General features: G+C 41.5%; 1 protein-coding gene across 5 annotated transcripts in view; it reads right to left on the reverse strand.

The window, feature by feature from the left end:
* The window catches only part of DOP1A (DOP1 leucine zipper like protein A), a 72,095-nt gene that overhangs the window by 25,129 nt on the left and 19,453 nt on the right, over window positions 1–27,513 (reverse strand). For 4 of the 5 annotated variants that reach the window (XM_048495309.1, XM_048495301.1, XM_048495318.1 and 1 more), the window contains 14 exons: window positions 25,819–26,008; window positions 24,441–24,539; window positions 22,089–22,188; window positions 20,074–20,183; window positions 17,921–18,029; window positions 15,807–15,927; window positions 14,941–15,060; window positions 11,545–11,656; window positions 11,070–11,099; window positions 9,633–9,863; window positions 3,835–4,468; window positions 1,635–1,909; window positions 1,039–1,191; window positions 322–422 (listed from right to left, as the gene is read on the reverse strand). In XM_048495309.1, the coding sequence (XP_048351266.1) occupies window positions 322–422; window positions 1,039–1,191; window positions 1,635–1,909; window positions 3,835–4,468; window positions 9,633–9,863; window positions 11,070–11,099; window positions 11,545–11,656; window positions 14,941–15,060; window positions 15,807–15,927; window positions 17,921–18,029; window positions 20,074–20,183; window positions 22,089–22,188; window positions 24,441–24,539; window positions 25,819–26,008 (2,385 nt within the window). The remainder of the gene's footprint in view (window positions 1–321; window positions 423–1,038; window positions 1,192–1,634; window positions 1,910–3,834; window positions 4,469–9,632; window positions 9,864–11,069; window positions 11,100–11,544; window positions 11,657–14,940; window positions 15,061–15,806; window positions 15,928–17,920; window positions 18,030–20,073; window positions 20,184–22,088; window positions 22,189–24,440; window positions 24,540–25,818; window positions 26,009–27,513) is intronic. The other variant, XM_048495327.1, reaches the window with a different exon arrangement.

Raw genomic sequence — 27,513 nt, forward strand, 5'->3', positions numbered from 1 at the left:
GGCTCTTTCCAGTGAAGCACTATAGAATTACGCCATTTTATTTTTCCTGCACTCCACATATTACAGCCCAATCAATCACACAGAAACTTTTGCAACAAATGCTAAATGAATTCAAACACAGTAACTGCACACTACAGAGAAACTGGGGTGACCCTTACATTACTGAAGGAATCCTCCTGTGAATGGAAAAGCACTTTTGGATCACTCTTGCAATCTTTAAGACACCCTGTCTGAGCTACCTAAAGCACTGATACAGGAAAAAAAGGAACACCTGAACCTTATAACATTTGTGTGGTGTTACAGCAGATGTAATTAACCAACCTGTCAAATGAACGACCATAAGAAGATGACTTGTTAATATGCAGGTCTCGGGTGAGATGCCAAAGTACTGCAAACTTTGCATGTGCTTCCATCCTGATTTTCTACAGAATAAGAGGAGAGATGAATTAATATGTGATATTCCTGTGGGAAAGCAGATTTAAAAGAACAGCAACAACCAAGAGGCCTATGTCACAGCAATAACGAATGAAAACGTGTAAATGTTAATGAGTTTAAATCATAAAAAAGAAACCACAGATGGGAGTTGGACTCAAAATGATCACGGTGTTTACTAAGCAGATTATGTTTACGGGGTGGTCTGCCATTGCCTCCCCAGTTATCTACGCTTTACCCCCAGCAAGCTGGGTACTCATTTTATCAACATCAGAAGGATGGAAAGCTGAATCAACCTTGAGCCAGCTACCTGAAAATGACTTCTATCAAAATCAAACTCAGGTTGTGAGCAGAGATTTGACTGCAGTACTGCAGCTTACCACTCTGCGCCATGGACAGAGGCGTGGCAAGGGGGAAAAGCGCCGGTGCACCAGTGCGTCCTCCGCCCCATCCCACCCCGGAACGCCCCCACTCCCCCAGAACACCCTCGCCACACCCCCACAGGAATGCACGCCCAGTGCATCGCACCCCCGCCTCTGGCCATAGGTTTTTCACTGATAACGTACACACCTCTAAAAACAGCACAGTCAGTATGAAGAGATTTACCTTGTCCCTGTGTGTCAACTGCTGACTTATGACATCTTCACAAATGCTAGATGATGGGACTAAATTGTGCAACTGGAAAAAAAGCTCCACGCTCTTCTGGTGATGCTGAGGGGTTCCATCACCCAACTGGTCCCACAGGGTTAAAGCCACGTGCTTTAGGAAAGAGACAAAAGAAAACACAATTGAACAAGAAACGAGAAAATAAACAAGAAGTATAAATGAACTTCTCAAAAGAATAAAGTTATTTTTAAAAAGTTATTATTGGTATACATTCTGAAAGTAGACACGGCATCAGGGTGGCAGCTAGGACAATGATGCCAGATTGCTAACATGGACCAAACTGGTGGGAAAGTTGCCAAAACACTTTGCAAAGCCCCCAAAGAAAATTAATAAGTGGAAGTGCTATGCAAGGGAAGGGAGTGAGGGAGTGAGGGGTGGCATGCAGGGGAGGGGAGGGAGGGGGCCAGCATCTGGACATGACCCACCTACCCTAGCCGAGGGAAGGGAGGGAGGGTGGCATGCAAGGGAAGGAGAGTGAGGGAGGGGGGATGGCATGCAAGGGAGGGGCAGGAACATCTTTAAATGTTTCACTGTACCTTGAAAAAGTCTGTCTTTTCAGCCATGTATCGCAGGTTGCCTTGAGTAAGTGGCGGTCTAATGACAACAGCCACTCTTCCCTGGCTTGGACTAAGAGGTGGTGTGGTTTCAATGCTGTTTAGATTTTCTCCCGTGACAACAGCAACTGACTGAGTCAAACCAACCAAGTCCATTATTAGAGAAATAGTGACACCTGGGATTCTAAAATCCTTTGTTTGCCTGCAAGCGCTCATGAGAGTCTGGAGCCACAAGGGAGGCTGCTCTTGTTCACAATCTGAAACAGAAAGCGGGGAGGGGGGGGGCACAGATGTTCCGATGAATGCAATTTCAATTGGCATCAGAAATATTTAATTTTTTTTCAAACTTTATTAGGCAGCATCAGAAATATATTATTCCCACCTGTCACCCCATAATTTGGAATACCTGCTGCACCTTGTAGTTTAATTATACTTTGCACTATTACTTATTTATTTTGTTTCTAGTAACATTCAAGCCACTGAGTGTCATTTTTCAATTCTGGTAAAACATTAACAAAATAGTTAGATGGCCTGAATACCCAAAATACTAATCAGAAAATAAATTACTGCCTCAGTTACTCTATGGAGCACCTATCTGGGGAGTGAAAACTGCAGCCAAACTAGAGAGCACTCAATCATTGCTCATCTGCCGCCTATTGGGTCTCCCTAACTCTGTTTCATACCAAGTCAGGAAAAGGTCTTGATTTACCATTTAAAAAAAACCCCAGCAATCAATGAGGCACCCCAACGGCCAAGGAAATTTGTTTTTGAAACTCAGTCTTCAAAAGCAGTTTGTGATATGGAATGGAATGCAGTTTCACAAACGGAAAATGTGAAGAGCCCAGCTGGGAACACCCCAGGCATCTGGGCAGCCTAAACTCAGGCCCTTGGATCATGACTAGTGTAATCTATCTGTCCTGCCCTGGGGAACGAGGACAAACAACAATATGGAATACAGAATGATAAGTGAAGAAAAATCATGGCTCACAAGTTCAAAATGACAGAAAGGAATAAGGGGAGCAGCCATTAAAAAACCCTACTCCAATTCACATAAACTATATGAATGGGCTGCTCAGTTTCTATCAATTGAGGGAGCAGATCAGTTTCTATCAATTGAGGGAGCAGATCTGAATGTGCATATTGATCAGCTGGTTCCTCGAAAGAACAGAGCAGCCTTTCTTGCAGGCGTTTAGACAGGGAGGTCTGCGCACTTTCCAAGTCTGTGAGAATTTATTGCACTGGAATGAAACGAAGCTATGAATAAAGCATGTAACTCAAACCTTCCTTTCTAGTCCAATTTCCTTATTTATGTGAGACACTGGGGTGCTCTGACTCCCCATTCCCATGGATCAAAATTGCAATCAACATCAAGAAACAAGTGGAGTGGAATGGCAAAATTTTCCAAACGATCACAGGATGATGTCCTGAAGGAAGACAGGCTTAAGCTATTGATGTGTCTGGAATTGATTTATTTCAGGTTTTGGTCTATTTCACTGGCTGCCAGAATGCACGAGCCGAATTAGAGTAGTGATTCAGGTGCAATCCCTTAAAATAAGGAATGAAATCTTGGGAAAGAATCTGGATGGTACGCAACACGACGCCGGAGAAGAAACTGCAGTTCCTAATTTGTGAAGAAATCTGTAGGGCAGGTAATCAGAAAGCAAATGTAACAAATGCACCCACAGGGAACAAACACTTGTGCTATGAGACCAAATAAAAGCACAAAATGAACATCACCCCCCACTGCTGAGTGAAGGCACTAGAATCCCATGTTTGCTGCACATCAAGGACCTCATCGCTGTGAAACACACAAAATACAAGGGCTTCTTCACAACAAGCCGGTACTGGCATTTCACCAAGAGTCACAGAAACTGCCTGGATGGCAAGTCATTTAAGTAGTCTAAAAATACACTGGAAGATGTGTGGTTGATAAATATAACTCTGATTATTAATATAAATGTTACTACATTCATCATTTTGGAGCAGAGCCCTTCTAACAGATTAGTCAAATCGAGCCTCAGCATCTCTTTCCACAAACCCTTTTTGCTAGCAAATAGTCTACCATTTGTGCCTCATCAGGGGTGGGGGTGGGAAATGAAAAAGTTACAGGCAAAACTCCTGCTTCACAAAATTCACAGTGCAATCTTGGAGGGAAGGAGATAAAAAAGAGAACAGAACTCACCAATGTCTGTCTTTTCGGCATGTATTTCTGAGGTATGGTTTCCCTCTGCAATGTAAACAGGGAAACTTGAACATTCAAGGAAGAGCTGGCAAGCAGCAGTAAAGGCAGAGAGGTATTCTTTTGGTGTGGTCTTCTTATTTGATTTCTTCCCTTTAGCTGCATCTCCTTGAGATTCTCTTTTGCACTGTGCAGCCTCTCCCTTCCCTCTAGGAAGGTCCTCCTGAAGCTCTGCTGCCAAAGGCCGAGACAAGGAATTGCTTGGAATGATATACAGGTTGATAAATCTGGTTAAAAACTGTTGGACATATTCCAAGCAGCACTGCATTGCAGTCTTTTGAACTGTTGTCGTCTTCCCACCTCGAGATCCGGTCCCCTGTGTCATTCTGGAAGGAGGCTGCACGATGGTTTCCTCAGAACCCACCGTAGAGGCCGTCTCGGTCTCTGAGGAGGCACTGCCTATGATGGCAAGGCCAACTGCTCCAGGACCGCCACTCAATATCCTGTCAATGTCATCTGCTGTGTCCGCCTGGTACTGGACAAACTCAGTGAAGCCGCTTTCTGATGATCGACTGCTTGGAGGATTTTCGCCATCTTCAAACACCTCATTGGGAAGTTCCACAGGAACCAGTGGCATCTACAGAAGAAATAATTTTTAAAAATTATTAAAATACTAAATCTATACTAAATACTAAATGAAAGATTTACTGGAAATACAAAGTGTAGAGATCAATTCTGGGCATTTCAAACATTATTTCCACATGCTTCTACCAGAAACATATCATATTGAATTTCCTTTCTCCTTTTAGTTTAGCAACAGATCCAGAATTGCCAGGTTTCCTATCTCACAGTTTTTGCCACTACTGTTTAAAGGGAATCATATAGGCCTTATATTTGAAGAGGCCTGATACCACAGTATGAGTTAAATCGAATGAGACTGGTTCAATCCACCCAAATTAACACTATTACCATGATGTTACAGTTACATGTAGATGGCATATTATGCTGACCATGCGTGCCATGTGCTTGTCCATGCAGAAAACACCACTCCATGCAAGAAGGGTGCTGAGATTGTTGTGGTTTCCCCGTTCCGGTGCTAAGTGCCAAGCAGCACCCCACACACAGAGATCCAGGAGCCACTTTCTAGGAAGTTCAAGGGGGCTTAGCAAGAAGGAACAAGCTACTTGCACAGTGCAACTCGGTAAACTACCTTCAGCTGGAGGGAAATGGGGTACTCCTGTTCAAAGACTAGCAAGTGATTCATTTCTTCATCCCACCCTCTGGCCAGTGCCGAAGAAAAGACAATAGGCAAATGTGTATGGGCATGGGCATCCTGTTAAGCCATTCTTTCTCCAAGGGCACCTGGCCTACTGGGATACTCTGAGTTATTTTCTACAATGTAAAAGCCCCTGAGTTACTTGCGCAGGGCATTTTCCCTACTCGATTATTCAATCATTGTCCATATGCAACACGGAGAGGGGGAAGAACAGAAGGATGGTAGCTCAGAGGCATGCACCTCAGAAGATTTTGAGCATTCCCAATTTTTTGGAGGCTAGAATTAATAAGAGTCCAGGGCCAGACAAGAATTATGTTATAAATGAATAATGTGGCAACAAAAGATCTGAAGAGAAACTGGATGAGTCCAGCTTTAATTCACCCCCATTGTCAACTTTTGGGAGCTTTGCTCCTTGCGTGGACAGTCTAGCAGTAAAAATCACTTTGGTCCCCTTAGTCAAAGCTACAAGAGTACAAGATGCAACTCTAACTGAGACATCTATAAAAGAAGGCCGGATATCCATCATGAATGAACAAGGTAAAGCACGTAAAAACGCTGTATCTGGCCCCTGCAAGGAAGGGAAACATGAGACTAGTGGAAGCCCTGGCGAAGACTGCCATAACATAAACCTAAATAGGAATAATATAAGGTGCTAACTGTTACAAATTCCCCCTATCTCGGTTATCCTTCCCAGAACAGCCGTTTTCTAAATATGGGAACACCTTCTAATGAATATATCAGGCTGGTATAACCGTACAAATGACTCTGATTTAATAAAATTCCTATCCAATTTTAACATCACTCTCTTACAAGAGACCTGGACAAGTGGTGATATCTACCTCGCAGGTTTCTCCACTTTTTCAATCCCAGCCTTTAAGATCAAAACTAAGGGGCGAATGAGAGCAGGTATCTGCATGCTAGTTGCATTAAATTTGGGGATCACCTCACAAGTTTTTAATCCATGCCCGCCTCTGGCACAAGCTTTATTGGTCACACAAGCTGAGCTGAAATTCCCACTAGTGAATGTCTACTTACCTCCTACTGAAAAGCCAATTGGAAGAAAAATGGTCACTACTCTATCATTACGTATCCTTGCTTGAGTAGGCACACCCTCTGATGCCCGCTATTATAGTGGGCAACTTCAATGCCAGGATTGGTAAAAATGATTTAGCTTTGTGTAAAAAATGTGGTCTAAACATTGAGGAAGCTGACTCGGACACCCTGTCTCATAGTAGGAGGTCAAATGATCACACCCTGAATCAAGCGGCGTCCCTCCTGATCAACCTTTTCCTCCCAGCAAACAGGATTAGTTTAAATGGACTGCCCCCTTTTGACTGCCCGGGGAAGTTCACTTTTAGATCTGCTCGAGGGGCAAGTGTCATCAACTACCTAATAGTCTTGGCAGGTCTGATGAACAGAATTGAAGACTTTCTAGTAATGGACTGCACTGAAAGTGAGCATTCTCCCCTGCTATTTAAACTTAACTAATAACCTTAATTTAAGGAAGCCAGCCCATGAAAAAGGGCTCTCTCGCCATCTTTGTCGGACTCATGAAATGGAATTACACGTCATCCAACTCAAAGCAGGAGTGCAGATGTTCCAGCTCTCTCTGAAAATTTGCTAAAAGTCAAAAAAGCAGAGGATGCCTGCCAATTTTACAATGATCTGGTTTCCTACTTCATGACTCATTGCACAGAAGAACAACCAGCGTACAGAACCTTACGATCATCTAACCTTTCTGCTTGGTTCGACAACGAATGTATACTGAAGAAGTGACAGCTAAGAATGTTGCTAGATCATCACGAATCTAGGAGAAATGGGGCCTTATCCAAAGAGTATTTAACAGCTAGGAAAACATACCAAGATCTTCTTGAAGCCAAAAGGAAAGTACATCTAACGAAAACTTGGAAATCCCTCTACCAAACTTTTAACACAACAGATAGAAGAAGCTTCTGGCATATTAGTTCAAGTCATTGGTAAACCTCATACAATCCTTGGTCCTCAAATCTCAGCAGAAACTTGGAAGGCCCACTATAGAAGAAGAAGAGTTTGGATTTATATCCCCCCTTTCTCTCCTGCAGGAGACTCAAAGGGGCTTACAATCTCCTTGCACTTCCCCCCTCACAACAAACACCCTGTGAAGTAGGGGGGGGGGGGGCTGAGAGAGCTCCGAGAAGCTGTGACTAGCCCAAGGTCACCCAGCTGGTGGGTGTGGGAGCGTACAGGCTAATCTGAATTCCCCAGATAAGCCTCCACAGCTCAGGGGTCAGAGCTGGGAATCAAACCCGGTTCCTCCAGATTAGATACATGAGCTCTTAACCTCCTACGCCACTGCTGCTCCTTTTAGAACTATCTTTTGCGATCCAATGCTCCTGGAATCCTCCAATTTAAATCCAGTAGTGAAAGATTTGCCTGTTTGGCATCCAATTAGCTGCAATGAGGTGGCCATCCTCATATCTAAATTAAAACAAGGGAAAGCAGCAGGCCCTGGTGGGCTACCATCAGAACTTTTCAAGAAACACTCCGATTTTTGGGCTCCCATCTTAGCCAAACTATTTACTCTCATAAATAACAATGGAAACATCTCAGAGACTTGCACTATGACCATTATAGTCCCCCTATTCAAGAAGGGTGACCTATTTAATCCATCAAATTACCGGCCCATTAGCCTACTATCCATGGCCAGGAAGCTTTATGCAAAGACCTTAATGATGCGGCTAACAGCTTGGTTTTCATCAGTGTTGGATCCGGAACTGGATGGTTTTGCCTTCGTCAAATCAACTCTCGATCATTATCTGATCCTTCGCTACCTGGCAGAGAAATACAGTAGGCACAAAGGAGGGAAATTCTTCACAGCCTTTTTAGACCTAAAATGCACTTTTGACTCTGTCCCCAGAGAACGTCTTTGGGACTAACTGTCATCGATGGAAATTGACCAAAGACTATCGTTCCTAGTCCGTCAACTCTATTCTGCTACTACCTGTCAGGTATGATATGATCAAGACAGTCACCTAACACCACCGATAATTTTCAACAAAGGAGTCAAACAGGGATGCATCCTTGCTCCCTCCCTGTTCAACCTCTACTTAAAACGATCTAGCCCCCCACCTGTCATCAATAGACAATCACACACCGATTTGGGGGCAAAGTCCCATTCAAGTGCTTCTATACACGGACGATGCGGCCCTGTTGTCTCAGTCCAAAGTGGGCCTACGAAGTCTCCTCCAAGCTTTTGCCACCTACTGCACGAACAACACCTTGTCACTAAATTGTAATAAATCCAAGTGCTAGTTTTCTCCAACTCAACAAAACTTAACACTTGGAAGGTAAATGGCATGCAAATCGAACAGGTTCACTTCTTTAGATACTTAGGAATCACTTACCATAATTCCCTGTCCTGGACTACTCATATCCAAGCGGCTATTAATACAACAAAAAGCAAAGTTCAGGCAATAACAAGATTTTTCTACATGCAAGGGGGTCAGTTCTTTCCAGCTGCGTTGAAGGTATTTCAACTTAAATTACTGCCTCAGTTACTCTACGGAGCACCTATCTGGGGAGCGAAAACTGTAGCCAAACTAGAGAGCACTCAATCATTGCTCATCTGCCGCCTATTGGGTCTTCCTAACTCTGTTTCATATCAAGTCCTCTGCTTAGAAACAGGAGTCCATACACTATCTGCTCAGGTTTGGCTTGTAATGTTCAAATTCTGGCTTCGTCTCCAGAGCTTCCCCGAGTAGCCTGACTCAGCTTCTCTTAAGTGAGCTATCCAATTATACTTGGCAAAATACAATCCTTAGCCAAATTCACAAAATAGGAATACTGTTTGATCAACTTCTTCAGTTAGATGAAAGCCAAGCATTCCCGATCTTAAAACAAAGAACCCTCGATATTGATGGGCAGCTGCTTCTTGCAGGCGCCCAGAGAATTTGTTCCCCCACGTCCTATGACATTTCACCTCCTTTACTTGGCTTTATACCAAAATACATGAGCAATCTGATCAATCACTTCTCATCTACGCAGATTCTTCATGATGGCACGATTGCATACTCTCCCAACTGCACAAACAAGAGGAAGATACAATAACACGCCACAGGAAAACAGAGTATGTTCCTGCAGCAAAGGTTCTCTGGAATCGACAGAACATGTTCTCCTTAAATGCAATGAATCTGACCGCCATCGCCCCATTTTTCTTGAAGCCATCAGGAAGGAAAAGGCTATAGTGAAATCAGTGATTCCTCAGTGATTCCCCCTCAGTGATTCCCACCCACGTATCACAGAGACAGTTGCCAGATTTCTATACAAGATCCTTGGTTCCAGGGGGAATTTTATGCACTAGTTTTAAATTAACCAATTTCATCCTGTAAATTATTAAATTGTTTTATGCCATTAAAGGTTTTAGGAATTGGAATTGGAGTTACTTGTGCACCATTCTAGCCATTCTTTAAACTAAGATTTCAAGTTCCTAGAAGCTGTTCAGAAATGAATCTGTTACTGTCAAACAGAAAGAAAGATATAGGCTTACCTTTTTCTCTTCCCATTCCTTGATGCTGCTGTGTCTGCTTAGAAATTGCAGAGCACCATCAGTCCCAGCAGATAACAAGGGAGGCTGAACTTTGCTCAGTATCTTGGAGCAGAGTCTCAAGGAGTCTGTTAGTTCAGAGAGGTGCAACGTCTGCAGGTGGCTTGTCAATGCAGAGACCATTCTGAGCAACAGCTGAGGCAGATGTTCAGTTTGTATTTCAATATAGGTCTCCTAGTAAATACATAAACAAATATAATTGAGATACTGTCTATAATTTGCGCTTGCAATAGATTATAGCTTTGGAATAATTTTATTCAAAACCAATATGACAAACAGTAGAAAGTCAAAATTAAAAATATAGGATTTGAGCCTAAGTACCTTTCCAATAGTGTAAAGAACATCTCCACTCCCTACAGGATTTCCAGTAAATGGGCCTTCATTTTCTTAACTGATCTGATCATTATTGTATAATGTATCAATTTTCTTTATTGAAAAACCATATTAAATAAAATATCTTATGGGGAAAAAGATTTTCAGTGATATCCCCTCCACCACCACACACACCATGTTACTCCCAAAGGTCACCAATATGGAAGAAGAAGAAGAGTTTGGATTTATATTCCCTCGTTCTCTCCTGTAGGAGATGCAAAGGGGCTTACAATCTCCTGGCCCTTCCCCCCTCACAACAAACACCCTATGAGGTAGATGGTGCTGGGAGAGCTCAGAAGGACTGTGACTAGCCCAAGGTCACCCAGCTGGCATGTTATGGAGTTCACAGGCTAATCTGAATTCCACAGATAAGCCTCCGTAGCTCAGGCAGCAGAGCGGGGAATCAAAACCCAGTTCCTCCAGATTAGAATGCACCTGCTCTTAACCTACTACGCCAACTGAGAGTTGAAAAACTGGAGAAAATGTGATTCGATGAATAGCCATACTGTAGGAATATATCCCAGAGGGGACAGGGACAAGAAATTATGCTACTAAGAGGGACAATTTCTAAGCAATTTAGGGAGCGCAGACCATAGGGTATTCCAAAAATCCTAATCTATGATTTGGGATCACATAATAGTGCATCCTTAAATTATTTAGGTTTGCTCCAGACCTACTCAGAACTGTGTACAGTGTGCCTTGAGTTCAATAATAGAAGACAGGCAGGATATAAATGAAACAAATTCATCTAGGTCTGGAGCCTAAATTCCACTCAGTAATTCTAATAGCAGTTAATGCATTTGGAGAATTACATTATGCAAACCATCATCTGAATGCTGGGATAATGTGATAGAGTTACCACAGAAGCATAACAAAGGTTATCTGAACACGTTCTAGAACAAATGGATGAAAAGCACAGCAGAATAATGCAATGGCTAGTAATATATCTGTGCTTAGAATTTCACCAAAAAGCACAATTAAAAATGGAAAACAGTCTGAATGTCATACCTGACAAAGCACTCTCATACTTCTAGTAGGCTTTGAAATGAGAAAGCAAAGAATTTGAAGAAAAGACAGGTTACAGGGGGGGAAAAGCATTTGTAAGCGTGCCTTAAGAACAGGTAATGTTCACATTATATTTATCGTACGAGAATTACATATTTTATGACAATATAAAGAACTACTGGTACTTAGTATGTTTCACAAAAGAAATATATACAGAAGTACATCATATTATCAAATAACAAAATAGTTACAAATCAGAAAGAGCTGTAACAAAAATCCACTGATAAACTCCTGCATCCAAAGAAAAACTTTGACCTGCGTAATAAAAACACCATTTTACATCTTAGCACTATAAATGTACAGCTCATTAAACTAAAGGAAAAAAATATCTTTTCTCTTTCCCCTCTCAGTGAAGTGTCTGTGTTATTAAATAGAAGGGTAGCAACTTAGTATGTCTGCACTGAATGAGCGACCTTACCAAAGAGACTATATCCAACAAAAAATCAACCAGTAGGCAGAAATTGGTCAGGGGGAGTTCAATAGGCTCGCTACCACCCGGCAGAGTCTGTAGTCGGGCATGCAGTGTCCTCCTACAAAGAAGAATTTGGCAGCAGCATTACAAGTTTATAAAAACAAGTTGTGTAATTTAGTATGCGCTAAAAGTTATCTGACTGAAGAACTTCTGGAGCTAACTATGTCCTGAATGATGGGAACACTTTACAGATTGGCTCTGGTGGGTTTTCTGGGCTGTGTAGCCGTGGTCTGGTGGATCTTGTTCCTAATGTTTCGCCTGCATCTGTGGCTGGCATCTTCACAGGTGTATCACAGAGGGAAGTCTGTTACACACTGTGATACGCTTCCCTCTGTGATCCACCTCTGAAGATGCTAGCCACAGATGCAGGCGAAATGTTAGGAACAAGATCCACCAGACCACGGTCACACAGTCCGGAAAACCCACCAGAACCAGTTGAATCTGGCCATGAAAGCCTTCAACAATACACTTTACAGATTTTTTTTACATTATAAAATCTGAAAAATATCAAGAAAGAGAAAGATCAGGGTTTCCTTTAAATTGTTATTGCACTTACCGAGATATGCTACAATACAGAAAGTGGTACTACAGGCTCAAATGATGATTGACATATATAAATGGACCATCACAGACTCACCAATCTTTCGTATCCCTTCCATGTCTTCCAACACAAATAAGTATCATTCAGTTCAAGGAAGATTTCCACTGATTCCCTTCTCATACTGCAGACCCCTTACTGCATCCCACACTATTACTGAGGGCTCCCAAGAGCTGCATTTTTGGGAGTTCAGCAACAGGGAGAGGTGGGAAAGTGCTTTGTGAACACAGTCCTGCTTGAAGTGCTCAGAATTCAGACCTCTCTTCATTAGAGTCAGTTCATATATAAGAAGAACCCTGCTGGATCAGATCAGTGATCCACCTGCTGCAGTTCCTTGTTTCGCACAGCAGCCAAGCAGTTCCTGTGGAAGACCAATGGAGCCCAGAAGCCCAGGAACTTCTTGGGGTTGTCTTCTACCACAGGTATTCAGAGCTCTGCTGCCTCTGGACAGGGTTTCCTTTAGCTCACAGGTGTCAAACTCATGGCCCTCCAGATGTTATGGACTACAGTTCCCATCATCCCCTGCCAGCATCATGCTGGCAGGGGATGATGGGAGCTATAGTCTATGACATCTGGAGGGCCGCGAGCTTGACAAATATGCAGTAGTAGCCACTGATGGACCCTATTCTCCATGAATCTGTCTAATCCCCTTTGAAAACTTTCTGTGCTAGGGGCCATCACTATGCCAACTGGCAGAGAATTCTGTAATTTCATTATTTGTTGAATGAAGTACTTCTTTCTGTCTGTCCTGCATCCTTTGCCTATTATGGAATGTTCTTGAACTCTTAATATTGTGTGTGTGGGGGGGGAGGAAAAAACGTTCTGTCTATCCAGTTTTTGCATCCCCTACATAATGTTGTAACCCTCTATCACAACCCTATTAGTATCAATATATTCAGTTCTCAAACTGACCACATCTATGGACACTTAAATCCAGAGACTGAGGCTATGAATATATAAAACTGATCTTCCTATAAATCTGTAAAAAAACCCAGGTTTGCACAATTTTTTAAAAAATCTTGAGTTAAACCAAAAATACACTTGGTTAACCCCTCTCCAATAACAGAGGCAGTGCCTGTAACATTAAGAAATAAATGTTCTCAGTGTCTGTTGGTAGAAAACTGTAACAGTACTGCCAGCCTTCAAATCTTGGTTTCTGTCAGTAAAAGACAGAGGAGGGGACAGGGTCCTTTTCAGGATGGTTTTTATTCTTTGAGGGAGGACTCATCAGGATCAGCAACCACCAGTTGACCACACAACTTGCATGACTCACCCAGGATTGGCTGCTGTCTCAGCAGCCACTGAACTAAAACCAGTGTAGGGTAACAGTCAAAATTTCAGACTAGCAGGGACGTAGATATAGATTTTTAAGGGGGGGATTTGGGGGGGCACACCACCCGCCCCTGGGGGTGAGGCCACGCCTCTCCAAGCCCTACCCCCAGCCTCAGTGCTTATAAAAGCAGCTCTCTGAGGCCAGGGATGGCTGACTCCCCTACCCCCCCCCCACTGGCTGGGCTCCCAGCAGGCAGCTGACAGTCCCTTCTGCCCTCCCCTCCAGGCAGAGGTATAGCTAGGGAAAATGGAGCCCGGTGCAAAATCTGACTGTTTTGGGGGCCCCCCCCGCCCCCGTGGGCAGCCGCTGTGATGCTGGAATCTACCCCAATGAACCTTAAAGGGAGAATCTTGGGTCCCCAGTTAAAACAACATTGAAAGTGATGCTGTTTTGGGGTGGATTATCCCCCACCTTGAAACAGCATCACTTTCAATGTTTAAACTAAAGACCTCAGATTCTCCCTTTAATAATTATGGCTGAAGATGGGGACAGATGAAAAGTGGGTGGGTGGGAAAGAGAAGGTTCAGAACTGAGGATATGGAACTTCCCAGTTTTTGCAGGGGAGAAGCTGCAAGGAGCCAAGAACAGCAAGTAATAGGAGAAGGGGAGAGGTTGACAGGGCTTTCGGGAGAGGGGTGAGGAAATAGCAGGGATGGGGAATGAGACACCTTCTGCAAGTCCTTGAGGGGTCCTTGTGCTTTTTCCTAACCTGAAAAGACCCCAACTCTTGAGCCATTCCTTGCAGGAAAGGAGATTTCACTCCTCCATTCTTGGTTACACATTTCTACGGTATATTTTCGTGTGTGTGATAACTTTTATAAAAGGTTCCGAATGCAATATAATGAAGCAACTCAGGATCGGCTTAGGCTTTTATAAGAAAATATAATTACAGTCTCTTGCAATGTTTACTGTGTGTATCATCTTTAATAATAGAAGCAGTGTCTCTGCCTTTGAGAAATGGATGCCCTCTGAAATCTCAGTAGTCACTGTGGGAGTTGCTAAGCAACCAAAACTACATTTCCAGCCTTCAAATCTTGGTTTCTGTCAGTAAAAGGCAGTGGGGAGGACTCTCTACAGGGTTCCCAACACTGCTTCCCTGACAACACTGCTTCCCTGACAACACTGCTTCCCTGACAAGCTATGCAAAATTCCAGAAGAGCTGCTATGAAAGGCAGACTATAAAATTAGTAAATAATAATAATTTTAAAATAAATACAAATGTCTTGTCATCTTAAAAAGGACCCAATTTATTTTGCTATACATTCTGTAAAATCCCTCTATTCAAAGGTCAGATTACCACTCACACCGAGACCTTAAATTATTCAGCAGCTTTTAACAGTTAATCAAGTCTGTTTTGCTTCTCCAACAGGACTTGGTAAAATGGAAAGACCATTTATGAGATATAACTTACCTACAGCATTCTTCAAACCAGCGGGCAATATAATCCCACATATAGTATGGCTCAAAGGAATTAAACAGAAGATTGGCAGTTTTAATTAACTCTGCTGTTTTCTTATTTTCCCTTAATTTGCTGAAAGAAAAAATATATAACAAGATTTAAGAAAAAATATTTTGTATTTTGGACACTAATTTTCAATTTTTAGTACATATGCTGCTGAAGTGAGTACTACTTTGCACTCTAAGTATATTTCTTCTACTTTCCACACACCAATTTTCTTTGTCCACCTCTCCATCACCCACTTTTCTTTAGCATTCTGCATACACGCATAGGAAATTACTCTGTGTCGTTAATTCTGAGGTGTTTAGTGTATGAAAGAGGGATATTTATTGCTTCTCAGCTAACTATCACAAAGTTTCTCAGAGCAGAAAAATCATTCAGCTTTTTATAGGTGCAGTTTAGCAGCTAACAGCTGCTTTGAAGGGACTACACAAACATTGGAAAAGGCACACTAGGTTAAAAAAACAACCTGTTACAGGCTGTAAGCTAGAGAGCCATACAAGTGAAAATAGGGTCTATTGAAGGCTCTGAAGTAGAATAGCTTTTGTGCAAAAGCCTTTTTTACATGGCCAACAATGGGAAAGACTTTGTTGTGCCAATACAACTCAGCATTTGCTAGCGAAAGGTCCTGTATTCATCCAAAGAAATGCTTGTCCTGTCTTGAAACAAAAAACTCTCCGTTTTTTTCAGAATTCTTTTGTCATGCAGAATGAAAGGCCCCACTTCTCAAGAAACACCACATCCAGACCATCTTTGGGTACATGGAATTATGTGAATAGAAACTACGATTTCACTTTCCCACTGCTACATCTAGTCACCTGCTTAGCTGTGCATGGTCCTTGCTGAAGGAAGATTCCACTTGAAGATCCAGCTCTGCTTTGCACTGTGTATATAATGTCCTAAATACTTCAATAAGAACATCCTCTAATATTACAGGCCCTACAGAGAGAAAGAGGGAGAATCATACTGATTTGAAAGAATTATTCACTACTGTCAGGATTGGACCCAGATCATTAATGCCTACAATTTAAGCCATTATGTAATTAGACAGAATACAACAAAAGGCTCATTTGCAATCTTCTTTTGCATGCTTATCACAATTAACTATGGAAAAGCTATAGATTCCCAGACCTGTACTTTCAAAATGCAATTTGAACACACAGTTATTGTCTATGAATATAAAGGATAGCTACTGACAGTATTTTGAGTGTTTCATCTCAGTAAGGATGATCCCTTTTCCGCTTTTGTTGAAATACAAACAATAAGAATATAAGTTAAATGAGGAGAAAATCTGGTCAGTGTATGTTCTTGGAAAAGTCCGCCTATTTGAATGTTGCTGCAGAGAGAACCAGGCAAGGAACAAACCTTACTGAACAATTAAAAAAATGATTTTCTTAATACCAGATATATTAGAACCAACTGAGCCCCAGGTTGAGGGAAAAAGCAGGTCCAAGGACAGGGTTATCCCCAATTACAAATGGATTATAATTTAGTCCTAATTGTTGTGCTCCAGTACTGCAGAAAGAGAACATACAGCATTACTACAGATTATATACAAAATATGAAAAGCCCTAATGGGGATAGCGCAGGCTACCCAGAAAGGACTGTAGCAATTCATTTTGACAGGTGGGGCTTGGGTAAAACAGTGAGATAAAATAAGTGGGCTTGTTTGGGTTGTTTGGTTACTGTGTTTATATTAAAAACAGCTGAGAGAATAAACACTGTATAATGCACCTCCCATTTCTTGTACTGTGTCAGCTTGCAGGCTGGAGTAGGAAGGAATTATACAATATACTACTAACTAAATACAATTATTTGTTTTGCTATTTCTGCTACATTCTCTTTAGGACCCAGGGAAATGGAGTCTCGATTTATCATTGATGTACTCTCTATTTTAGGATTATGGAATCCTCTCTCTGTGTGTATGTGTCAAAGCAGTCGAGCTAAAGAAAACAAAACCTGATATTAAATATAAACCGGGTATATGTGTGTATGTGTGTGCGTGGTGAGGTAGAGCACAATTTTCCAAGCCCGAGGCACTTGCAACTAATAAAGAGGTATAAAATATAACAAGAGAAAGGACTGGAACAGGGGTTGTGACAGTAAGTGAGATTGAAAGTATGCGACTGGTGCAAGGCCACCCAAAAAGCTTCCATGGCAGAGCGGGGATTTGAACCTGGGTTCCCCAGATCCTAGTCCAATAACTCTAACATGTATACCATACTGACTATTATAAGTCTTGGTTTTCATGTTTTTAATATACCGGTATTTAATGTGATTCATCTATGCTACAAGCCACTTTAACCACCAAAAATGTGTTGAAAACTGAATATAAACAAAATAGCCCAGGGGTAAGAAAAATGTTTTTTTGTTTTTTTAATTGCTCATTTTTCCCTGGGGGATATTTTACTGAGTCTGTGATTTTGACATGTTCACCAAAACATCTAATATTGTATTCACATCCTTGCAATACCAGCGTGCTATATCCTGCACTGTTTTATAAACACAGTCTTTCTTTGTTCTGGAAACTTGATCTGCACACTAGAAGTCAGCAGAGGAAATCAACCTTGGACTCCATATGGGCCAACACTGTGTCATCAGATTCAAACAGTAATGTGATTTGGGGTGACTGGCTGGGACAGAATGCTATTTTAGCTGTTGCAGCACAAGGCTGGCCACAAGAGATAAGCAGAACATTCTTAGACTAAAAACATTGGAGTTTGATCAAATAGGTGGTTTACATGCCTGGCTTTTTCACTGTTAACACTGAGTTAAATGAAGGCATCGTTTTCTACCAACAGAAGGGCACTTCGCCCTCTACAAACCCTCGCCATGTACTTAGTAGCACTCTTGGGGACTTCCTGACCACAGGCATATATTTTGGGAGAATGTAGTAGAAAGGAGAAGCATATATGAACATCAGTATAGTTACCTAGCTCAGGTTTGTCCAGTAAACTGATTAGAATCCGGAAAGGCTTTAGGTCCTGCATCAATGTGCTTTCTTCTCCATGTCCATTGATTTGCAAAATTCCCACCATTGCCTGTAAAAGATGACCTTTTAGAATAAAAAATGATGAATAGGCAACATTGAAAAGCTACACAAGCTAATGTGATCCATTTTTCAGACTGAGCTAGGAGTTCTGAACATGTTCTAGCCACTGGGCTTTAACTGGTTCCAACACCGAGAGGATATGCTGTTGGCATATAACCTTTTGTTCCTATCAATAAAAGATAAATAATTGTTTTGAAGACCATAGATCAGCGCCCCCTCCCCTGTGCAAACTACTGACACATGCATAATTTAAGATGTGGTGTTTTGATCACTGGACTTCTGTTTCAGCCATGGGAAATGGGCGAGGGTAATGGAAGGTCACAATTATGGGGCTAGAAAAATATAATTATTGGTCTGGAAAATATAATACAGTGGCACCTCGAAAATCAGTGCCTTCGACAATCGTTGATTTCAGAAATCGATGATTGCCAGCCACCGATTTCCAACCTCTAAAATCGTCAGCCACCTTGATTTTCAGCGGCCACCAAGGGTATGGAAACGCAATTGCGCGTATGCAAACGGCAATGCGCATGCGCAAACGGCGTACCTCTAACTACGCTGTTTTCGAAAATCGCCAATAATCTCCGGACGGATTATCGGCGATTTTTGAGGTGCCACTGTGCTTTGTGACTCAGAGAAGAATAGGTCAAACTACAAAAAAATTCAACGTACAGAGTATTTCTGTTTTATTTTAAACAGGAGCATTCAGTAATTAATATCATTAAATCTTGGGTGCATTTATTAATAGCCATCCTCTTGTTCTTAAAGTCCACATTCTCAACAAATAAAGCAGGTGTTTATTTTAAAATACTACTTAAGATAATGTGGAATGCATAACATCATTCATAACAAGTCCTTGAAAGCTTGGTTTTGTTTTATTTTAGACTGAAATTTCCTTGTTTAAATAATCCATGGGGAAAGGACTTCAATGTTACACAGATATCTAACATCCTTATACATAATTGCCGAAGGGATGGAATGTTCGATAAATAACCCCCAGACAATGGGTGCGCAGGACTCAGGACATTCCATCCCGTCCCCACCCAGATTCCCCCACCAGGAGCCTCCCCTGTCCCAAACAATGTAGGCTACTCTCCTGGATGGAAGAGAAGGAGGAGAAAGGGGGAGGGGTTCCCCTGCCCTCCCCGCTTCTTGAGCCCATTTTATTTTAATTTAAAATGGTCTTTAGTGCCAGTCAACCATAACTGATCTTTGAACTCACTTCAAATGGAACTCACTGAAAGGATTTCATTAACAGTGGGGGTTACCATACAGACGTCCATTTTCATGTGTATTTTGTGAATTTTCTTGTTATGCATCCTAAATATTGATCTAATATGCTTCAAATGAAATTGATGATAATTGATGGGTATAATTCTACTTTGTGGGATGTGGTTTCTGGTTTACATTATCTTATTTGGCACCCGTCCCTTTGTTGTGCTCATTTCTTAGAGGCTTCAGAGAAGAGTCGAAGGGAGGTGTTTTTACATATGGGTCTTATTTAAGTTTTATTGTCCAAGACTTCAGTCTAAGAACAGGGGGTTTGGAAGAAAGAAGCCCTCAGTAATGACAAAAACCTACGTTCTGTAGACAGCATTATCATCATTTAACAGGGATCAATTAGTTTAATACACAATTGCAAGGAAGCCCAAAGCCTAGTGATAATGGAATGGAAAAAGAAATAAGGAAGAACAGAAGGTACTGACGATCCTTTTGAAGGGCTTATTCCAGTGACAATAAGTTATTTTTAATGATGATTTCTGCACACAACAATTCTAATAAAATACCAATTTCCACAAAAAAACTTGAAAGAATACAGAACACAGCTCTTTGTTTTCTTGCCCAATAAACCAGAGTCTGGCATATTTGTAGAACGGCAATGTGTGAGTTATGTAGCGCTGCACAAACTGAAGTTCCCATTCTTGATCACAACAGATGACCATAAGCAGCTCAGCACCAACTCGGCCCTCACCCCCACTGAAACACAGAACACGGAAAAGATCACATAAACAATATATGAAAAGCATGACTACCTGAACTAACATATCCTTAGAGAACGTATTGAAGTAATAGGTAGCATGTTCTTCGGGATTGCTGTGTCTTGTGCTTCTAGGCCCTATAATGGCACCGTTGTTATCAAAACCTTCAAGCAAAGAAAATGTCCGGTTAATACCATGCTTAAATAAACTGGTAAAGGACAAACAGGGAGAACAACAGCTTGATTCTACCAACTTACCATTTTTGCAGTCCAAATATTGTTGGCAAGAGGAAAGACCATTTTTAAATTAAAATTTTTACAAAGGCAACTAGTCGCATTAAGAGCAAAACATCAAGCTGCGTTCACTTTTATAGGAAATCTGCTTGCTGTAAATGCAGACAAATAGTACAGACATTTTTGCGAGCCAAAAAGAAAAGGCTTCAAAGGAATTAAGATCAAACTTAAACTACATCAAGAATAACATTTGCAGTAACTCTTATAAAAATCCTGTAAAATAGTATCATTCTTTCCATACTAGCAACAAAGCCCTTGTCCAAAAAATACAGCAGACTCTAGAAAACAAATCCTTCCATTGCAAGAGAAGTGGACAGAACATATCTACAGGAAATAGCTCAGGCAAGCAATAGGACAGCCCCACAAGGATCCCAGAGCTTTAAGAAATGTTGCCAGCTGAATGAGAAGGAGTCAGGGAGTTGTATTCCTGTCAGTCCCTCTGTACATGAGAAATGGTACTACATCTCCCAGAGTCGTTCACTTTTTCTGGTTCGTCATCAGAAACACGCTGCTCAATTATATGGTAAGATTGCAAGTGAGGAGCTAAGACATACTGGTTTGCCCAATACTATCAAATGAACTCATAGCTAACGAAACATTTGAAGCAAGTACTTCTGCGATCATAGCTTGCAGGGCCATTCTAAAAAGACCTACCTTGGAATAAGCATCAACAAAAGGTCTCAGTAGGATTCAGTAGGTGCTAATTCAGGATTGGAATAAGCATCATCAATGCCATCTTAAACAAGTTATACCCTTCTAAGTCGACTGAAGAATATGAGCTTGGAAAGGTGTAACTCTGTATGGGACTGCTAAAACTAGAGGCTAAAACTAGTCGTGACATTTAACATGTAACCACCATGGAGACTGACAGTCACACTGCAGGTGTGAGTTTCCTGTGGAAACCCCATTCTGAAGCACCACAGAATCCCAATTTAAATGAGGACTATGGTGGTGGTGGAGGGGGGGGGCATTACAACAACCTTCCCTGACTCAAAATGGTCTGGGGCAGTATTATCTGTGCATTGTAAGGCTGCACGTGCATACAGACATTTTGTGTGGGTCTGGAAAAATAATTTCAGAGGGAACAGTGGGTGGCAGCAGGAAGAGAACAGAAAGATAGTAATATACTACAAACTTCATACTGCTCAGTGTTTTTTTTAATGTAAGATAATTCATTTAAATACAATTATTTTTAGAGACAGCTAGACAGCAGAGGCCACCTCCATAGCAGAGAACAGCACATATACTATCATGGCCCCAAATCAATGGACTCTGAAATTCAGCAGGCCTCAAAGCTTGCCCTGTTTAGGCATGCTGCTAAAATGTTATTTATTTAGGTCAGTGCTGAAATAATAGTACTTAGGAGATGATGGGAGTTGATTAAGGCTACATTTTCCCTGCTAGTTGAAGAAGAAGATTTGGCTTTTATAGCGCACTTTTTCTCCATCTTTAAAGAGTTTCAAAGTGGCTTACAGTCACCTCCCCACCCTCCCAACAGCACCTTGTGAGGTAGGTGGGGCTGAGAAAGTTCTGAGAAACTTGTGACTGGTCCAAAGTCACCCAGCAGGTTTCATGTGGAGGAGAGTCAAACCCACTAACCATTAAGCCATGCTGAATTACTGAGTAAATCTACTGATTCACTTAACAATTAATTACTGTTGTTATTTTTAGACTGTATTGTTAAATTCACTTATTCATTCTGCTTTCTTACTAATTCCAAAGTTGATCGTACATTTTCAAATAATTAATGGTTATGAAAACAAATCCTGGTCTTACCTAGAAGCCAGGCATAAAGCCTTCGATTGAGTGACATGTCCCTGCGCAGAACTACATGAAGAGATGCTGACAGAATTCTGACCATGTCTGGCCGCGTTGCCTAGAATTGGGAACATCACAGTTAAACATCAAATAAAAAATGGTATCACACTGAAGACTTGGGTGGCACAGAAAGAATTCACTCCCCGAACCTCACATCTGGAGCCCAATGAAAAAGGTTTTCTATTTGTATCAGTCTTCTGGGAAGCAGGCTCTTTCTTCAGCAGACATCAGCTGATGTTCACAAAATCTCGACCTCCAGCCCACCTCCTTCTTATATACAATTTAACTAAAATAAGTACTAGAAGCAAGCCCTAACTACAACACAATATACATAATCACTGGTAACAAAGACCCTAACATTTTCTTATGAACTGAATTACAAAAAAAGTTAAATGCTGAAGAATAAATCAGTCTGGCTTGTCTTGAGAAAGACAGGGTATAAATACAATTATTATTATTATTATTATTATTATTATTATTATTATTATTAAATTTTGTTTAATATCACAGCTGCCAGTTTTAGCTGGTTGTTGGCCTTTCATTACAATTTGAGCCTCACCCAGAGGCCTAGGATGTTGTAATATATCAGCAGAGTATTCGTGTGGATTCCAGAAGGACTGCTGTCTGAATCTGACAGATGTTGATTTTGGTGATTTGAAGATACTTTAAGTGCAACCCTAGTGTTTTCAGAATGGTGTCCAGAGTGCTGATTATCATTGGAATGACATCAGCTGGTTTATGCCATAGTCCCTGAATCTCAAATTATTATTAACCAGGTACAATATATAGTCTGATCACACGCTTTTTTGTATTAATTAAAATGTACTCAACCCAAATGGCAAATCTATGTATTTTTAAAAGTCTAAGAATTTCTGGGCGTAGCCTTGATATACAGTCAGTTATATGAATGTCCAAAATTAGTCAGTGTAACCAGCATTTTTTGAAAGATAAAATTACTTCCTATTTGACAACAAAGAATTAATGCCCCTTAATGACAGATCATCCTACTGTTATGTAAGCTGTGTTGAAGGAGGAAATTATGAAGTGCAACTTGTACATCTCACAGTGTAATCCTAAACAGAATTATGTCCTTCTACATTCACTGAAGTCAATGGGCTGAGAAGAGAGTCGTTCTGGTTAAGACTGCACTAATGTGGTACTACTTGCTTGTGTTAGTTCTCTTCCTCCCATTCTTTCATCTGATAAATGATAAAATTTGTGACATTATTTTATTTCATAAAATATTATGCACTGTTTCATAGTGAAGTACCATGCAAAAACCCAGTAAAATGGAACAAAAGTCAGTGAACATCCACTCACAACATTATTTAAATTGTCCTATAACCCAAAGTTCAAATGAGCAGTAATAGCAGCACCGCAAGAAAATGGTCAAGAAGGTGAAAGGGGGAAAAAAGAGCCTAGTATATAGAGCCTAGTATATAAATCCAATATTACTTATTACCAAATGTTCAATGGATACCTAAACAGAACATAGCAGGTGCTATGAAAATTAATGCATTACCTCAACTTTATATGCATGACCCAGCAATGTCTGCCTGAAGCAGGAAAGCTTATGCATGTACAAAACTTCTCCATTCAACAAAGGAAGAAGCCTTGTATTTGTTTTTTTTGGCAAGCCCACTGTATTGGATCAAGATATATCATGTAAAAAAAAATTCAGCTGTTTTCAAATCAGCTATGAAGTAAATTTGCAGATTTCCAGGATCGTTTGTAATGCTGACAGGAAACTTCAGGTGATACTTTATTATGTTTATACTTGAAGTCACTAACTGGCTAAAAAGCAGGACTTAGACCCAAAGGGCTGCAGACACTTCAATTTCCAACTTTCTTGCATCCACTCAGCACCAGATGATCCAGCAGGTCATCTTTCACTTTAATGGAAAGGGGAAATTGGCTCTTTGGGAGCTATAACATGCACTGACTCATGCATTTTCAATTCACTCTCAACACACTTTAGAAATCATTTGCAAGTGGATTTTGCCATCCCACACAGTAAAATCCAGTTGCAAAGTGCACTGAAAATGCCTCATTCAGTGCGTGTGAAAGTGCTTTCCTACAGAAGCTTAAGACACTCCTTAAGACACCCTTTGGACCTCAGAAGAGGTATTTCAGGGTAAGGAAATGTTTCAGAAAAACAGAGCCTGGGCGTGGGTTTATTCATTGGATTATGTTATTCTCAAGTGGGGAAATCTTTAAAAAGTGTGGCTGAAATTTGCACACATGACTAGTGTACGAACACACACATATATACTTACACAGAGTAATTATCTGAACATTTATTTATTTTACCTGACTCATGTGGAATGGGAAACAGAAGAGTATTAGGTCCAGCGTACTTCTTTGAACTAAGACACTAGAATCCTGCACTGAAGTGCTTACTGCTTCTACCTGAAATAAAATTATATACAAATATAAGCAGCAATGCAGTTTTACTTGTTCTCAAACGCACGCAGTCAAACATATTGATTTTTCCAGTGTTGGAGAGGAGCCACAGATCACTGGCAGAGCATCCGCTTTGCATGCAGAACATCCCAGATTCAATCTACCCTCTAGGGAAAGCGCCAGATAGTAAGAAAGACACTCTGTCTGAGACTCTAGACTGCTGCTGCCAGAGTAGGTAACACGGGCCCTGACAGACCAGCGGGCTGACTCAGTATAATGCAGTTTCATGCGTGGGTGTATTAAAGGTATACGTGTTATTATAAAAAAGAAATGTTTAAACAAAAAGAACTGAAAAATATGTAGCAAACTAGTATCAAATTACATAATAAAAGACCTTATTATCCACAAGCAGAAGGGGCTAATGGAGACAGACGTTCCCCATCTTCCCTCTCCATCCTGAACAAATTGTCAAGGAAAGGGGGGGGGGGGATCAGAAGAAACTCTTGCAATGACATAGTGGGGGCACTTTCACCCAAGTCATCTTCCTTACTATGGCACAGCATTTTGACCATGAGGATCTTCCAACTCTCAGCATTGAGAGTTTTCAGGGGAGCCCCTAGGGAAGATTGTCTGTGGACAGTAGGATCCAACACCTTGCCCTTAATATCTCAGCTCAAACACTAAACAATGGAATAAGTTACTTTTCAGCGGCAACCAACCAAAGTTAAGCACAGCGTGGTGTAGTAGTTAGAGTGCTGGACTAGAATTTGGGAAGCCCCGATTTGAATCCCCATTCTGCACTGCAATCTTGCTGGGTGACCCTAGGCCAGCTGCACAGACTCACCTTCACCTATCTCACAGAGAATAAAACTGAGGTGGGGAGAATATTGTAAAGCTCTTGGGGTCCCCTTCAAGTAAAAAAGAGGGGGGGTTTAAAGGAAGTAAAAGAAAGAAAGTTGAGTTCGCCGATTTCCATCAGGAATATTTAAGCAAATACTAAATGAATAATACAGTACATAAAAACCTAAACGGGGGTGGAGGGGGGTGGTGTCTGTGATTTAGCCTGATGAATCATGAAACTATTCAAGTATTCTCAGATTTTGCTGTTTACGGAATGTATCTTGTTTTCAAGGGGGGGGGATCTAATATTCAAAATCCGGCAATTCAGCTGTTGCTATGAAATGCACCAGAATGATTTCTTTATAGGACAAGGACTTCAAGAGATTATGAAGACAAGTGACTGGGACTAGGGAATTGCGCTGCATTCATCTTTACTGGCTCTTACCATCAATTCAATGTCACTGCCTATGATGTAAAGCTGGTCTTCCATGGAAAGCTTCCTGTTCAGATGGGAGAGGACGTAAGTGATTCCGGGCAGCCGAACAGCAGGGCTAGTCAAAAGACTACCCCAGAGCGCACTGTAGAAAGCTGATTGGTCCACCACAGCAGCTACTTTCTCCAGCAAAGTGTTGGTTCTGCATGAAGCCCAAGGGATGAGAAGTGAGCAGAAAAATGAACAGGTCAGAGGGGAACAGGGCAATCCCATTCTCACACAAACTGGCTTTTATTTTCACAATTAAAAAAACAAAGAAAAAAGCAACATCAATTTGTTACCAGGAAGAAGAGAAAACTTCTCGACACGGGCCTGCCATCTGCTCCTCATTACTACGTACATGTGTGAAAACTGAACAGTGAAGAAAGCTAACAGGAAGAAAATTGATTCATCTGAAATGGAGTGTGGGAGGAGAAGAAGAAGAGTTGGATTTATATCCCCCTTTCTCTTCTATAGGAGACTCAAAGGGGCTGACACACTCCTTTCCCTTCCCCCCTCACAACAAACACCCTGTGAGGTGGGTAGGGCTGAGAGAGAGAGAGAGCTGAGAGAGTTTTATGGACACCATCTAGAGGTGTCAAACTCAGGCCCTCCAGGTGTTCATGGACTACAATTCCCAGCAGCCCCTGCTAGCATGGCCAATTGGTCCTGCTGGCATGGGCTGATGGGAATTTTAGTCCATGAACACCTGAAGGGCCTGAGTTTGACACCTGTGCATGATAGACAAAAGACAAATAAGTGGGTTGTAGATCAAATCCAGCCTGAATTCTAGAAATTAACATGGCTAACTGAGGCTATCATACTTTGGTCACACCATGAAAAGATGACTCAATGGAAAAGCCAATAGTGCCAGGAAAGAGGAAGACCCAACATGAGATGGTCTGCTTCAATAAAGGAAGCCATGGCTTCAGTTTGCAAGACCTAAGCAAGGTTCGTAATGTTAGGATGTTGTGGAGGCCATTCATTCATTGGGCTGCCATAAGATGAGAGCAACTTGATGATACAGAACACAAGCACACATCCAAGAATTTCCTAGAAGAGAAGAAGAAGAGTTTTGATTTATATCCCCCCTTTCTCTCCTGTAGGAGACTCAAAGGGGCTTACAATCTCCTGGCCCTTCCCCCCTCACAACAAACACCCTGTGAGGTAGGTGGGGCTGAGAGAGCTCCGAAAAGCTGCGACTTGCCCAAGGTCACCCAGCTGGCATGTGTGGGAATGCACAGGCTAATCTGAATTCCCCAGATAAGCCTCCACAATTCAAGTGGCAGAGCTGGGAATCAAACCCAGTTCCTCTAGATCAGAGTGCACCTGCTCTTAGCCACTATGCCACTGCTGCTCACTGCTGTTCATACCAGCCCTTTTGAATACTGAGCTTTTTGTCTTGGAGCTGCTGACTGCCATAACACACCAGAACCTGTCCTGTGAAACTGAAAGGAGCTTCGTAACCACTTTACTGCTTGTAACTGTTTCAAACCAAAGATCATCGCCAAAAGTGCCACATGATGATTTTGACATCCATCACATGGTCTCGCTCTCATTTAATTTGTTCATAAGTGTTCTGGGGCATGGGTGAGCAGTGTAATAGCCAAGTATTGGGATGTCCCAAAATTATTCAGGGGGGTGAAAACCAAGGATGCCCAAAAAGAG

This window comes from Sphaerodactylus townsendi, linkage group LG01 (assembly GCF_021028975.2).
Source record: "Sphaerodactylus townsendi isolate TG3544 linkage group LG01, MPM_Stown_v2.3, whole genome shotgun sequence".
NCBI lineage: Eukaryota > Metazoa > Chordata > Lepidosauria > Squamata > Sphaerodactylidae > Sphaerodactylus > Sphaerodactylus townsendi.